This window comes from Chamaea fasciata, unplaced genomic scaffold, assembly GCF_029207755.1.
Source record: "Chamaea fasciata isolate MVZ Bird 193981 ecotype frontalis unplaced genomic scaffold, bChaFas1.0.hap1 SCAF_10, whole genome shotgun sequence".
NCBI classification, from domain to species: domain Eukaryota; kingdom Metazoa; phylum Chordata; class Aves; order Passeriformes; family Sylviidae; genus Chamaea; species Chamaea fasciata.
The window spans coordinates 10,379,098-10,395,218 of NW_027094095.1; the positions used below are offsets into that span (position 1 = coordinate 10,379,098).

Consider the following 16,121-nt stretch of genomic DNA (forward strand, 5'->3'; position numbering starts at 1 on the left):
TTGCTGGTGCAATTATTTCTACATTCATCCTTCAAAGATTTACTGCAATACCATGAGAACAGACAGCCTTCACCATCCTGAGCTTTGCAATAAGGAAGCTGTTTATTAGCCACATTTGTTTAGCCTGTTGGGAACACACTGGCTAGAATCTCACAGCACGTGGACTAGAGGCCGGTGCCAAGGGAGAAGATGCTAACTCCTTGGAAATCAAGCTCCTCTTGAGCTCTCCCTGAGGAGTCAGGGAGGCACATGGTCAGGGGCTCTTCCTGCAGGACAGGGTACGGTCACGATTACACAGGAGGCATTTGCAAAAGGGCCTCACGCTGGCACTTGATTATTGTATGAAATGTTTCTTTGATCACCTACATGCATAGAGAAAGTATTTTAGGCGCCCCTAGCAATTCTATTAGCTGCACCAACGAAAAATTGTTCAGTGGAACTGAATATCATTGACTGTAAGTGGATAAAGAGAAGCTGTTTTAAACACCTGGTTTAACTGTTCTTTTGCCTAGACTTTACATTGGTTACAAGAACACGAGGTTGTAAACTAGCTCATCCTAAAACCTGAAAGGACATCTAAAACAGAATTTTAAGGTCTAAAACACTCTTCTAATAGATTGGGTGGGATTTTCTGAAGCACCCAGCATTTGTCTAAAACTCTGCCTGAAGTCTGTGTTACAATGCCTGAGAGGGGACTTCAGCCAGTGCTGAGAGTTTCTGATGATCCCACCCCAACAGCAGCAGCACCACTGAAATGCTAAATGACAAGGAAGGGTTCAGTCGAATACTTCTATGAAAACTTCTACAACTACACTTTTTCTTCAGAACAAGTCTATTTTTCAGAACTACGGGATACCCAAATATGTGAGATGGAAGAGCAAACCACTGCCTATTCTACACAGACTGCCCTCTGCATGCATAGAGGGTGGGTAGGGATCGCCTCTGCATCCACAGTCCTCCCCTGATATCTGCAGTTTTCCTCATTACATCTCTACACACGTGAATGGGAAGGCTTTGACTGGGACAACATATTATCCATTCTGCAAATCCCACAGGGAGTTAACTCCACAGGCAATGTTACTTTTGCCCACATGACTGAGCTGGAACCACTGTAACTGAGCTAGAACTGAAATCTGGAATTCTTCGAAGTTATCTCTCCTGTGGACTTCCAGGATCTGCTTCACCACACTGCACTGGAACAACCCAGGAATCCCTTTGTCCTTCCACTGCCCTTACCTTGTCCCTCCAAACCAGATGAGTGATACAGCTCATTTTAGGCAGACATCTATGCAAAATAAACTCAAAAATATTAATTTCAAGTCCTAGTTTGACTTTCTGCACTGGAAATTTGTTCCTGTATGTAAGTAACGGACCACAAAGCTTAATCAAAAAACCTGGAATCTCCCTCAAACAGGAGAAATGGGAAGATTTTTGAGATCCTGAAGAAAAGAGATGCCTCTGAAGAAGACCACAGGAGCTCTGACTGAGCAGAATTCAGTTCTCACCAGTAGCTGGTGATCAATGTTGATGATTTTCAAAGACACTAGAAGGATTTCCACAAATAGAAAGCATACAAGTATAAACCTTGCAAAGTACTGGACCTGGAAAATTTATCTTAATATAGAATCCAATGTGGTACTAAAAATACTGCATACATAGCCAATAAACAGTTTTGTATTATCACAAGGACAGAGAACAAGAGTGTTGAATCAGAAATATCAGTTTGGACTCTCATCTATTTGGTAACTGGCAATTCTATTAAAATAAGGCACAAATATTAGCCTTTTTAAAAGATCACGGATAGTAAGTGGAAAAGATTCTGTATATTACAGAGTAAAAAAATGTACCTACAGTTAAAATCAACATATATATATATATAAAAGACTAAGCTATTTCTGAACCAATACAAGGTTCAAAACCAAAAAAGACACACTATTTAATGATTGTAAACAAACTATGGGTTTTGTAAATAGTAAGAAAACAATGCAGCATAAGCACAGAAACATTTTGACTGAAATGAAAATAATTCTAAATTGAATGTTACCATATTTAATGTGTTTACTTTTTTCAGCCTGCATTTTCACTCCTTGAAGCAGTGAATTATTACTACAATGCCTGCATTTTGAAAAATTCCACTATCAAACTTTCAATTTTATTATCCTTATAAAAATGTAAGAATACTGGCAGTCTCACATGGCTTCCGTATTTATTCCACAAAGCTGAGAATGGGACAACCTATGTGATTATTTGTTCAGTGTCTAACCCTCATGCAAAGCCAGTAAGATTTATGCCTGTACTAGACAGACATTTTTGAAAACCATTTTCTGGCAGCATTCCTGGACTTAGGGGTTTGATGGTTTTGAAAGTAACATTGGCCATAATTTCTGTTTTTCTCTATTTTCCTCCTTAAAACATTGACATTGTTTACTATCTTTAACAGATGAAGAAAACAAAGCAACATAGATGGAACGATGGATAGAAACATCAAGTGAGGTATAGAGGAAGAGAAAAGGTGAACCTTGAAATTCTTGTCACAAAATGCGAGGAGATGAATGAGAAGGAGTGAGAAGTGCTACAAGAACAAAAATCTGTGTATTTCCTATCTTCTCTTAGACACAATTGCAGCACCATGCTTGGGCAATGCTAGTACCAGCCAGGGAGAACAATGCCCTCAAGTCATTAACGCCAGCTCTAAACAAGGAACCATCAGGTTGCTCTGGAGCTTTGTCATCCGAACAACACATGAGCCACCCAGCCTGACCCACCTGGAAAGCTGAGAGTGAAGATTTTCATTATTTTTATGACACTTTCGATTTCCAATAGTTCAAAATATTTTGCCAAGGAATATTTTTTTTTGTTATTTAAAAAGTTCACAAGGTATCGTGTTGATGCACAAGAGGAAACCAAAGGATAAACAAAGTTTGGAGTAGAGACCTCTGGATGTGCAACTGCTAACTCTGGAACACTGAGCTTCTCCAGCAATTCAGATGCCCTCCAAAATGTTCATGCTTGATCAGACACAGATATTTTTGCAAGATTTGCACTTTTACAACCTTTTAGCTTTGTTGCACTGATTTAAAAAATTAACTCTGGAGGCTCATCCTCAGTGGCAAGTACTGGCCCAGCCCTTATCATTCTGGAACAAGATGAAACCTTGCAGTAACAAACCCCAGGTCTCACTCTACTGAGCCTCTCGGCTGAGGTTCCAAATAGTGCCTCTGCCATGACATGGAGCAATTCCCTTAGGTCAGCTGCCTTGCAAGGAAGCAGCCAAAAAACCCCTTTCCATCTGCGTCAGCTTGAAGGAAAATGAATTAATAAATCTCAGTGAGGCAACTGAGAAGAAACTCTGCTACTAACTACTATTAAGGTACAAAAGCACAATCTGATCCAAATACCAACCCCAGCAATGCGCTCACTCAGGTCTAGGCTGAGATTAAGAGAAATCATTCATGCTAAAGAGGGAAGGAAAAAAGGTTCCATGACTTAGAAGAGCAGCAGAACATTCCTCTCAGGCAGGGTTCATTTTATACCCATGCCCTATTTCTACCAACTTTACCACAAATATCCCTCAAAGCTGACAATTCCAATCTGCTGAAACTGATTAATTGTCTTTTCTGTCGTGAGTTGTTGCGGAGACAAGGTATGTATGGTGAGGTGGAAAATGAAAAGACAAACAAAATTTCAAAATTAAAAGAGCTGCTCCAAAGAGCACTAAAAATGTTCAGACTTTAAATATCCAAATATTCGTCAGGAACACTGCCAGAAGGAGGACAAATGCTTGTTCTAAATACATTATACATCAGGACCACTTATTCTCCTTCACTGAATTTAAAAAGAAGTTTTTGGTTGTCCAACTCGGCTAAAATGAGAACTGGATATATGCAGTCTCAATCTATACCTGTAAATTTATCTTTCTAGTGTTTCAAATTAGGCACAAATTAGTTTTCCAACTACTAAACTGCAGAAAATAAAAAAATAATAGAAATCTATCAATTCCACTTACGCTTTCCTTTCTGAGAATTTTTAGGTGAATTAGTCTACCTAGGGAAACTGGATAATGTGTCTTTAAAGTGTCTTAGTTGTAAACAGAAGTCAATAAATGTCGCATAATTCAGCACTTCATGTACTTTATAGAAGAGAGAAAACCATGTGCTACCTTTTTGAAGTCTGGAAGACAGAGCCACAGTTTTAGTTTGGAGTAAGTTCCAAGTTATAGTCACAAGAAATTCCTTAATCTAAAAAAAGTCTCCTTCCCTCCCCCCACCTTTGCTGAAGCAAATTCCTGCCATGGAAAATCATTATTGCTGTTTTGTAGATTTGCATTCATCTTCTAAGACAGTTAAACCCCTTCTCAAAAGATTAAGGCAATTATTATTCATTACAAATATCAACATTTGCACATTTCAGACAAATCAGATTGCTTGGTTCATTTCATGCTAATGGGATTAACACAGTACCTTCAAAACCTGGCTACCTTTAGACTACACCCTTGCTGCTTAGAGGAAGCACCAGACACTTGCTGTATTTGTAACACAGAGACTAACTAGTACCTGATTTGAGAGTGCATTCATATATTTAGTTCCATTTTGTGGACCTAACTATAGCAAACAAATGAACTGAGTAAACGTAGAAGCGGATGTCCAATGGCAGAAAATGCATACTCAACTGAAGAGAATTATTTCTATAACAGAAGATCTCTTATTCCTTTTCTTTTTTTTTTTTTTTTTGGTTATCATGTTATATGGAGTTACATGGAGTCCTGAGTAGTCTCCCTTTAACATCGGTTGGGAGTCAAGTTTCTCTTCTCATGCTTTTCTTATGTTTTATTTCCACTGCTACTGCTGGATAAGCTATCCTTCGAAATACTTAAACCATAGTGAAAAGCGGAATTCAGTTTACATAGTGACACCACTTCTTGAAGAAGTCCACCTTCCTCTGGAGTTTCATCTCCTTCCTTCCCACCTTTCTCCCAAGGGACCAGAATGGATGGCTGTTGGGCAAGACCTGCTGGGAGCTGATCTTCTGAGGTATTGCTTAGTGTTTCATTAGGCTTTGCATACTGACAGGAAGAAAAGCCTGCTTTGAAACTTTCTAGGGAAGTAAACTGGGCATTTGGTCGTACTGGAGACAGGCATGTCAAACTAGTGGTGTCCATCTTGTCAGTAGTAAAGGTTTTGCCACTCTTCTCCTCTTCCATCCTTGAGAGAGATTCTCTCTGGCCACCAGAAGAAACCTGCTTCCTTGGCGAGGGGGGGAGCTGCTTCCCATGGAGGACACTGTCATCCTGGCCGAGGTTCCACTCTGCCTGGTCACTAGCACTGCTGCAGAGCAGGGTGAGGTTGCTCTCACTTGGTGCATTTGACTTGTTCTGAAAGAAAAAATATGTGTTCATAGTTAATGTCACAAGAAACATCTCTACACTGGTATTTTTGAAACACAAGTACTGGAAGGGATTTCGTATGTTCCTAAATCATGGATTCCCTTTGGGGCTCAATGTTACAAAACAACTATCCCAGACACAATGCAAGGCCAAGGGTTCTTCCATTTCCTCCCAGAACACTGTCTCTTAGCCTAAGGACTGCCTCTGGTACCACAGAGAGGAAGGATTTCTGTCTCCTCTGTCCATTCAGTCTTGGCATAAGCAGTTTTGACAGTGAACAAAGACACACTTTTCTAGTTTGTACGCATAATATGGGAGGGAGGGGGACTAAAACTAAAAACAGATGGCATTTCCTCTTTGCTTCATTATACCAACTTTCAATATTAAAGTTTTTTTGGTCAAACAAAACTGGGCATTTTATTAATCTAACCCCTGTGTGACACTCATAATATAAAATTTTACAAGCTTTATAAATATTTAAATATTTGCATCAGTATTCACTGCTCCAGTAACAAATCATCTACTATAGGATCTCTTTCAGCCAAAGTAAGTGTTGGACAACTGATATGTGGTGGAATTCAAAAACACTAAGCTTTTTTGGCTAATACCACAGCCGTGACTTGGTGAAGCTTTTAAAACTGTAGGCAAGCAACGAGTTTACACTAAAAGACCAGTGCCACTCTACCTAAAATAGGAACAAGGAGCCCTCTTAGAAAACTCTGGAGTACTAGTCTAGCAGTGTTTCAGGTGCAATTACCACCTGGATCCCATGACTTAAATCAAGAAGGAAACATCATTATATCACTATGACTAGTCTAAGTCTACAAGGTGAAAATGAAAATGCCTTCTAAACTGCATTAAAAAATACTAAACCAGCTCAAGGTGCATCAGATTTAACAGCAAAAAAAAAGTATTATGTAAATACGATATCAAACTATTTGATTAAGTAAATTATTATACTGTTCACGGCTCTCTATGTGGTTACTGCTTTAAGGGAAAAATACTGTTCCAAGATGACTTAGTAACCTGGACAATTTCGTGGCTGGTGAAAAACCACCATGCAGTGGCTGGCATGAGTGTACTGTTATATAGCCCTAGGAAGACATATCAGCAATTTTAAGGACTGTGCTGCAGAGTCTCCAGCTGCATGTTGTTCATTCCACAAGTGCAGGATTCCACTGTAAATGGACTTGGGTTGGTTTTCAAACGCAAGCAGAGGACTAACCGCAGTCTTGTAATCAATGTCATCCATTGATCTAAAGAAATCCAGGCTCTTTGCTCCTGAGAGTTTTCCTTGATCTGAACTGTGTGTGCTCAGCGTGTCCAGAATCTCTCCAAGCAAGTCCATTTCTCCTTGTTGCTGAGTTATTCCAATTTCACCAGAACCATCACTATCATAAAAGTAAGCAGAAGCTTCTTCACTGTCTTCTGATGATAACCTGAAAACAAAACTTTTCCATCAGATAGGAACATAAAAGCCATTTTATCACAGCCACTTCTGAAGGGACATAGGAGAAGGCATTTCAAGACCTTTGAATGGGAACATAAACCTGGAATATCTTTCTACTCAAGAATTTTCCTGAGCACAGGTATCTGGTGTCAATGGAGATGCAGTTACCATTAGCTGCCTCTTTGTCCAGCCAAACACTTTGTTCTAGTGGCAAAAATCTCCTACTGCAACTCTTTCTCCATCACATGGGCAGATTTCCTGATGTAGTGCCTATCCGCAAGGAGAACTGGTGCTTTTGTCTCTTACTGCCTCTCTTGTTCATTGCAATATCCTTACCTCAGACCCCCATCCTACCATGGTCTTTTTCTACCTCTGTCTATCAATACTGCTACAAAGGCTGTTTTCCATGGCTCACTGTTTTCATTATATCCTTTTAACACTTCACTAGCTCCCTCTTCCCCACTATACCATAGCTTAAGCTGCTTCATTTTGCTTTCAATGTCCTTTCTGGTTTATATCCAGATGTTCATTATCAAAAATTGACTCCCGAATTCAGAAAATGCCTCAATGCAGCTTAAGCCTCAACTTACAGTTTTCCTTTAGTTCTCATATAGGAAGACCTTGATATAAAACTTCCAAGGCATTATTTGTCTTTCAGACCCTTCAAAAAATGTCCCATTGTCATGGCCACAACACAAGCCTTAAAGAATAGATTAACTGAGGTCACTGCCCACCACGTTGAAGAATATTTTGCTGTTTCTTTGTGTATGTAGTCTTTTTATCTGGAGGCTGTGAAGACTGAGGATTAGCTCAAGCTCTTCTGGACATTATAAATAATGGAAATATATAATAGCCTGTCCCTCTTTTTAAAGCAGATTTAAATCCTAAACTACTTAACATCACCTAGATCAAGAATTGAGCTAGCAGCCTGGACAGGAGAAAAATGTGCTGCTTGAACTACACTTTGCTGAAAAACACTTGTTACTTTCTCTCCTAAACATATATAACACATCCAAACAGGCTTCTTACTTGCTTGTTCTCTCAATTTCATCATCGTCATCTTCATCCAAGGCAAAATTCTGGTTACTAAGGCGCTGGTTGAAACGAGTCTGGAGGAAGGACAATTAACATTATAATTTTGTTTTTTCTATTTCAGCATTACTTATTCAGAGACCAGCTGCCACTTAACTCATTAGGGCTTCTGAGCACTTGATGAGGAAAAGCACATATTGATCAAGTCTTGTAAAGGTTGTTCCAAGTCCTCAAGCATCACCAATTGAAAAGAGCCATTTCTCTTCATGGCCTGTGGAGGGCCTCCTTATTTATGCAAAGCCTGGAGTGCCTTATTATTTATGCAAAGCATTGATTAGCAGAAGACTGGATATTGGAGGAAAAGCATCACTTAAGTCTACCAGCTACCCTTTCTTGAAAGCACTTCACAAAAAGCACCGTGGTTTAGTACTTTCTGGTAGAAATATTTGCCAAGCTTTGGTTCAGGTGGTCTATTGAGCATGAAGAAAAACTGATTTTTGAAGCAGGAAATACAAAGGAAATTGGGAGTCTTTTTACACATCTACGTTTATGTTATGATGCTGTAAAGGACTGCAGAGTAAATAATATCCAGATCAGAAACTTTGCACTAAGAATGTCCTTGTGCAGGATAATTTACTGTGGATTACAATTAATTCCAACACAGTGCGCATTTAGAGCACCCCAAGAGGACTTTGCATGGAGGAGCTAGTGTGCTGTAAAGTCACACATTTCTGTACAGAATACTCAACTATTCTATCCCATTATTATTCAGCAAACAAAAATAGGCTAAATAATTCCACAATAATTAGAAAAAAGTCTCTATCCTGACCAGAACATTTAAATCGGGAATTTTAGTCACTTTGCAAATGGCTGCCTTCAGGACTATACATCTCTTATATTTGTTTTGTATCAAAAACTTTTTGCATATATTAGCAATCAATGCACTGAAGAGATCGTGAACCCTAGATAGCTACCAACAATTTAAAGACATATGGATGGAATTTGTACAGAGGGAAAACAGCGTTAGTTAACTTAGAGGGAAATCATACGCAAGTAAGAAGTGCTACTGCTGCCCACATATCATCATTGCAGTTCACCAAATGCCTAAACCTGCAACAAGCCCCTGATGGGGAAGAAATATGGCCTTAATTTCAGTCCACAAGGAGCTTGAAAATCTCGTACTGTGAGGATTTCAGTATGTTACCCATTACAGATGTTGTCAGTGTTCTACAAATACCAGGACGCTCTCTGTAACTCCCCACCACCCTATTATTTACAGTATCATCTCAGTGTTCACTCTTCAGAGACTGAGACTTTTTCCTTGTTCAATAAGAGAGAATTTAATAAAAGCAGCAAGTTTTGATAACACTTTCCACAGTTCTTTGCCCTCAAAGAGGAAACATATGGTTCTTAATGTGTTAAACCAAGTAATAGTCGATGGAAAATGAGAGAATTATTACAGTATTACAACCCATCAAACAACTTTAAATAAGGTTCATTTTGAGCAAAAGGTACAGGAAGGAATACAGAGAAAGAAACTATTTCTAACTCTTTCATATCTTTGTGAGTTCTTTGCGTCGTTCCCATCACTGTTGCAATCAATCATTCTCCTGCTTGTAACGAAAGGGAAGTGAATCACTCTGTTAACTGATACTGGCGGTTGACTATCTTACTGATCCCCGTCACAACCAGTCACTGGTTTTGGCTTAAAAGTTGCAGCTTTAAGTATTTATCTTCAATGGGAAAATTAAAATACTTTGTTTCGATAACACTGGAAATTAACCACTTCCCCAAGAAAATTCTGACATGACATTCATTGTAATTCAAGCTCTAACCCAGAATTGGCTCCTGGAGGGCAAAATCCTGTCTGCCTCTCTCATATTCTTCAAATTTGCATCAAAATTAGATAGTGCCATCACATTTACTCCTACTAATATAAATAAGAGATTTTGCAGAGAAGAAGGTTCTTTAAAATTTTGAGAAGTTGCAGAAAACAAAATGGAAACTGACACTTGTTCACATGTAGAGGAATTAACTCTGTCAATGGAATAAAATTCTACAAGATAACACTTGATTTGTTGAAATAAATAATATTTCAAAGAGGACAGATATCAAGCTTCAAGGAAAAAAAAGAGGAAAAAAGGAAAAAAAAAGTCATATCTTTAAGAAACACCAGCTGAATAAAATGAAGTAGAATCAGCAAACACCACAGCCATTGCAGTGGCCCCTCAGAACATCTATGAACAGTAATATTCAAGTGTGTTAGTGAAAGCACAAATAATCATATAAAGGAATGTAACAAACAAGTTGATAAACATAAAACCTCCTTCCAGAACAAGAACTCCTAGCTCCTGATGGTCAAACTCTTTGAAAAAGCGTTTTTGTTACCAATTTAAATGATTAGGGGTATATTATAAAATTATATAGGGAGACTTTCAACAACTAAACCAAATAAAATGGGATTACATACAAAGAAAAAGATATGGGGGAAGGGGAGGAAAGGAAAATATCTGGCTGTAAATAACGACCTTCTCCAGCATTTACAGCTCTGCGAGCTAACCACAGAGACAACAAGCAACACATGTTTTGGAATAGGTGACTTTCCTTTAGGAGCTGTAATAAAAACGACTGCAAGGGAGGGGTATGTCCAGACTACTTTGCAAAGAAAGAAAAAGAAAGAAAGAAACCCTTAATAAATTTCAAAAGGAGAGCCATAAAACTTTTTCAATGCTCCACTAGGCAAAGTGACAGAGTATGTGCACCTGCAAAAGCTGTCAGAGTCATTTAAGAAGTCTTTCCATTACTGACGTACCCTGCTGTTTGCAGTTATTTAAGCTTTTAATTTCTGTCTTTTCTGCATTTTGAAGTGTGTAACCTTTTTTATACCCCTTTATGAAAAAAGGACAGACTTCTGCTTCCTTCCTGATTAGCATTCTAATAACAACCAGACCATTTAAATTTATTACCACAAGAAATGATATGGCAGCAGTCCTTTCTTGCTGCACCAGAACTTTATAAAGTCTTAATAGACTGCTGTCATGTTTTTTTCCATAAAATAAAGGAAGAAACTTCTTTAAAGTACCTGGTTGTTTTGCTTCTTCCAGACAGTTCTGCTTAGATATTAAATCTATTATTTAATGTATTTACTTTATATCATAACAAGAAAAGAATTCAACTTTTGCTGTTTCAAATTTCTCTCATCTTCCTGCACATGGCATCTCCCATCTTTCATTTTGCTTGGAATGTAAGAGCTGCGCACACCTAAACACAAGCTCATGCTCTCCACAAGCTGCTGTGAGGCTATATATCCTTTTTGTATTCACCATATCCATCCTCTCCAGGTGCTGCCCTGCTTCTAAATCTCTTTCTGCAAGTAGTCTGCAGCCTATACAGACCTGAACGAATGCTGATCACCGAAACAAGGAAAAGGAGCTGACAGTATAAACACAGTAGAACCAAATAAAGGGAGAAACAGTCCTAAAACTGTTCTCCTCTGCTTGCTGGTAGCCCCACAAAATGTACTACTTTGGAATAAAAATGCCAAAATATATGAATGCTAAAGGACTTAAATGTAAGATGGTTATACTCTTGATTGGGCATGAAAGTCAATCTTTGAAATGTCAGCTTTTTATATAATGCTAGACCTTTCAGACATCCAGCTTTTGGTAATGAGTGCTTATTGATTGATACTAAGGCAGGAAGTTTAACAAGGCTGCTGCTATTAATTACATTCAAAGTGAAAAACAATCTTTTGATAAATGGCAGCATGAATATAATTTTACGTTTACAGGCTACTCAATACATCAACACATACAAAGTTTCAAAAAAAGAAAAATATATACCATGGTTTAAATCTATGAAGTACTGTTTCCTTTTTCTTAAAAATTTAGATTGTTCATTCAGTGTGAGGAAGCAAAATAAATACAAGCCCACTGTTATTTATGATTCAGTATTTTATTTTACCCATCCTCCTCTACAACCAAATCACAGACATAATTATGGCTCCATCCAGTAGGGAAGCAAAAGATCTCTCAATCAGACTCTCCAGTAAAGCACAACTTGTCGCATCCCTTTCCGGTTAAACAATGTGACCTAAAGCCATGACTCACAGGAAGGTACTCCTCATTACACTCCCTGAGAGCTGAGACTGATGAAAGAAGAAGGAAAGCAGAGACAGAAAAGAAGTACAGATTCTAATCAAGAATGCTCTGATATCAGAAAACTGTCCTGGATATAAATTAGATACTACCAGAAATACGCGCATGGGCACAGTGCTTTGAAATGCCAAGTACACTTTAATGCCACAGAGATCTCCAGTCACTACTGTAAAGTTCTAGGAAACCCTAATACCTCTGCTGAGGTAGGATTTATTGTAAGCAGGGATGATAAATTTATTGAGATACTTAGTCAAGGATAGCACATGTAATTACTTTTGTTCTGAATTACTGTGGTGAAAAATGAACAAGCTCGCAGCTCCCTACCATTTATGCATGCTAGACTCCTGAACACAGATATCATTTGAGAATAGTGTAACGCTGCTTTCCCTTTTTAACAATTAATCATGCTTCTGCAAGTATTTTTTAAAAAATAGTCATGTTTTCCTCCAAAACAAGCAACCTTCCACTCTCCCTGAGGAATGGCAGACCCTTTTTGCCTCGGGAAGCCTGAGCCCCCCGAATCAGCCTGAGGCCCCGCACTGCCCAGAGTGAGGCACCACCTCCCAGCAGCCAGATCCCACTTTTCTCAATGGCACCCAGGCTATTCTTAGCAAAGCCTCCCGTTTTCAGCTGATGATGCACCGTGGCACTGTGCCACACACCATTCGAGCTGCAAGGAGTGCACCATCAGAAGGCAGCCTGGCTCCACTTTAATTGGCAACAAGCACAAGTGTTAGTCTTTTAAAATAGGACGTGGAGATTTGCAGTGCCATTTGCAACAACTAAAGCCAGCAGCTCATTTTTTTGCGCATGATTTTTAGAAATAGATTCACCAGGCAGAATTTGCAGTTGCAAAAGCAGAGAAATATATCACTTACATTGCCTTTTCTGATGCTTATTAATGTCCTAATTTACACTCAATGATTAGACGGAAGAAAAATGATAGAATGGAGGGCTGTGGGGGTGACAGGGAGAATGTGTGTCAGAAAAGAAAAACTAATCAGTGTCCAAAGCCACAAGAACATTTACATGAACAAAACCAGAAAAGGGAACATGGATTTGAGGTAACAAGAAAGTTAAAAGACCTGAAAGTAACTCAGGTGCACAGTGGGAGACTTTAGTGAACTAGGACAGCGGTAAATTCAGTTTATTGGGCTGGAATGTGCTATCTATTTGATACAATTCCTAAGCAGATGAAAGAGAGACTACTAGTTAAATTGATCTTTTGGGTAAAATGTGCATCATGCCCTTACATCAGCAGAACTATCTCAAGGTACAATCACTGCTGAGAGCACCATTTGCTGGTCATATGTGACTTTCTCAGATGAAAACTTACCAAAAATCCCTAAGTTAAAATGTACAATGTAAAATGATTGTAAACACAAACATCCTGCACCTCCAGACTTCAGCAGCACCGAACCCTGTCCATCAGACCAATGGACTGAGGCAGATCCTATATGAGGGAAGCTCTGTATGAAGCTTGAAAACAGACTAATCACATTTGCAAGGAAAAAAAGACTGCACCTTAGAAATACTGACTCCAAGCATGTTTCTACGCTGTCTAGGGATCCCAAACAGAAGAATTACCAAGGAGGAGAGCCTCCTCCTGTTTGAGACCAGTAGGAGTCTTCTGCTCAATAAATAAGGTCTTTCTCCGCAAGGCGCTGTGGAATTTGGCTGGCGCTTGGAGTTGGATGTTACTAATTTTAGCTATTTTAGGGCCCAAATTAGACAATTAGCAGCAAGACAGAGGCATCATCAGGACGCAATCGAGATTCTAGGTGGGCTGAGCTGCCCTTCAGTCATGCCCCTCTCTCCACTTACTGCAGAAAGAGCCTAAGGCAGCACTGCTGCTAACTTCAGCATTTCAGAGGTATCTAAAATTAGACAGGCTGAATCTGGACTCTCACATTCAGAGATGCGATTCAGAGATCCCTGCAGGAAAGGATTCTCCCGTTTCTTCTATTTCTCCCTCCTTTTGCCTCCAAACAAACTTTTTTCTGTAATTGAACTTCTTTAGTCTTTTTTTCTGTCTTATTTTAGGTACAGGAATATAGAGAGGAAGAAAACGTTAGGAAACATAGAGTACTGGAGATGAAGCTTTAGATGTAAAGTGGCGCTCTTCAAACCTTCAGGCCAGAAGGCAAAAGCAACAGGAAGTCGGGACGCAGGTTCTAAGGGTTGTCTGACGGCTCCCATGGCTCCCTGATTTAGTGGAGCAAAACTATGACTCGTGGAAGACAGAAGATACACAGCAAAAGAAAGTAAAAGACACCACTGCTACATTAAGACGTCAGTAAATTCTCCTGATGAAAAATCTGGTTATTTCAATTAAATACTGAGGACAGAAGGGTTTACCCAGTTTGAAGATACTTTGCAAGACAGCATTCTTCTCTGAGATCCTTCAGAAAAAGGAAACAGTGCTAGACAGACCAGTATGGTTCATTTGTTCACAGAAGAAAGACCCTCTGAAAGGCTGCATTTCTATTTATTAAAAAGTATTAAGAGGGGGGCTACAATAGCCAGAAAAAGCATCTGCAAACTTTTTGCTCGTATAAATTTTTCTTTCAGTAAGATAAATCAGAGGTAGATACGCTGATGATTTTGCCCTGAAAATCAAACATTCCACAGGGTAACAAAAAATTCGAGAGCAACTTCCTGACCGTTACCCCATCTATTTTTTTTTTTAATTAAATTGGGATCACGGTAACTAGTGAAGAGATTTCTCAAGTGATTTTTACAGCAAAACTCGAAGACGAAACAGTCACAAGGCTGATACTACTTTCTGGGTGCAGAACAAACAGCACAACTCTGCTGAGGACAGTCACTGTCATTGTTCAGTGGGAAGCAGGGACAGGTTTCAGCAGTCTTGCTCTACTTGGGAGCTTCCACTCCCTATTCCTGAAAATAGCACCATGCATGATACACAAAAGCATCTAAATGCTTAATTTGCACAAAATCCAGGGACAATTTCACTGCACACAAATAAAGGAAGTACCCCTTGATTTGTAAGAGGTCTTCGTTGTACCAGGCAAGGCTTGCACAGGCAGAGGATCCCTGTGCGCTCTGCCGCTTTGGAAAGGAACGGGAGCCACGAGAGGGCACTCTCGTAATCTGCAATTTGAATTTTGGCTGCCTAGGCTTTTCATTTTTAATTAAAAGGAAATCTGACTGTCTTGTAGAATGAAGAGATATTACTTGACACAACAAGACAGAAGATTTTTCTCCAAATTAAAGGAAGCTAACGATATCTACAATATTTTCACATTACACCACATCAGCTAAAGAAACAGAATTTACTGATCAACCAATGGTTACTTCAAAACTGTATTTTACAGAAGCAAAACATGGTTTACATTAAAAACTAGCTTATACTGTTTATGACATCTTTCAATTTATAATATTTCATCAATGAGGGTAGAAGAAACCTCCAGCAATAGAACCAGTGTTACATGTGGTTGGTAGGCAGAGATGTGATCTCAAGCGCATTGTCTGAATACAAATACAGGAGAATGCGCTTAATCAGATTTATGTTTCTGAAATCATTGTGGGGCTGAGTGTGGATATTTTTTCTGAAAGGTATTCAGTCATCTTATACAAAATATGTATATTCAGCAGTCCATTATCACAATGTCCTTTCTTATTTTCATGGAAAGAAAAAAAAAAAGTCTTCAGAATAGCCCACTGTCACCACCTTTTTAGGTTAGGAGGGTAATCAGTTACTAGAAGTCCTTTGTAGCTAATGATTATGTCATTTATTTTACTGGCCATTGTAGTGATATTGAAAAATGGGGCACTCCTGAAGGTAAGGTTATTCTGAACACATCTTCCTGCCTGACACTTGCTGGCTTTGTTGAATAGATGCCAAGCACACCTACTGCAAGCTGAATTATGTATTGTATAGTCTTTAGGACATACTTCAATAAAAGTGTAAAAGCTCCATTTGCAATATGATTTAAAAGAAAGAAAGAAAAATTAAAAACCTCTCTTCTATTTGAGAACACCAAGAAAAAAGTTTAGTCTAACTTGATTTTTATTAAAGGTGTTTAAAAAACCTTCTTAGACACCAATCATATCTGGATTTCGCAAAGTCATGGTG

General features: G+C 38.8%; 1 protein-coding gene across 2 annotated transcripts in view; it reads right to left on the minus strand.

Moving 5' to 3' along the window:
- Nucleotides 1-4,381: 4,381 nt before the first annotated feature.
- DENND1B (DENN domain containing 1B) overlaps nt 4,382-16,121 on the minus strand; it is a 145,728-nt gene continuing 133,988 nt past the window's right edge. For both annotated transcript variants that reach the window (XM_066192282.1, XM_066192280.1), the window contains 3 exons: nt 7,863-7,942; nt 6,609-6,822; nt 4,382-5,371 (listed from right to left, as the gene is read on the minus strand). In XM_066192282.1, coding sequence (XP_066048379.1) covers nt 4,820-5,371; nt 6,609-6,822; nt 7,863-7,942 — 846 coding nt within the window. In that variant the 3' untranslated portion in view covers nt 4,382-4,819. The remainder of the gene's footprint in view (nt 5,372-6,608; nt 6,823-7,862; nt 7,943-16,121) is intronic.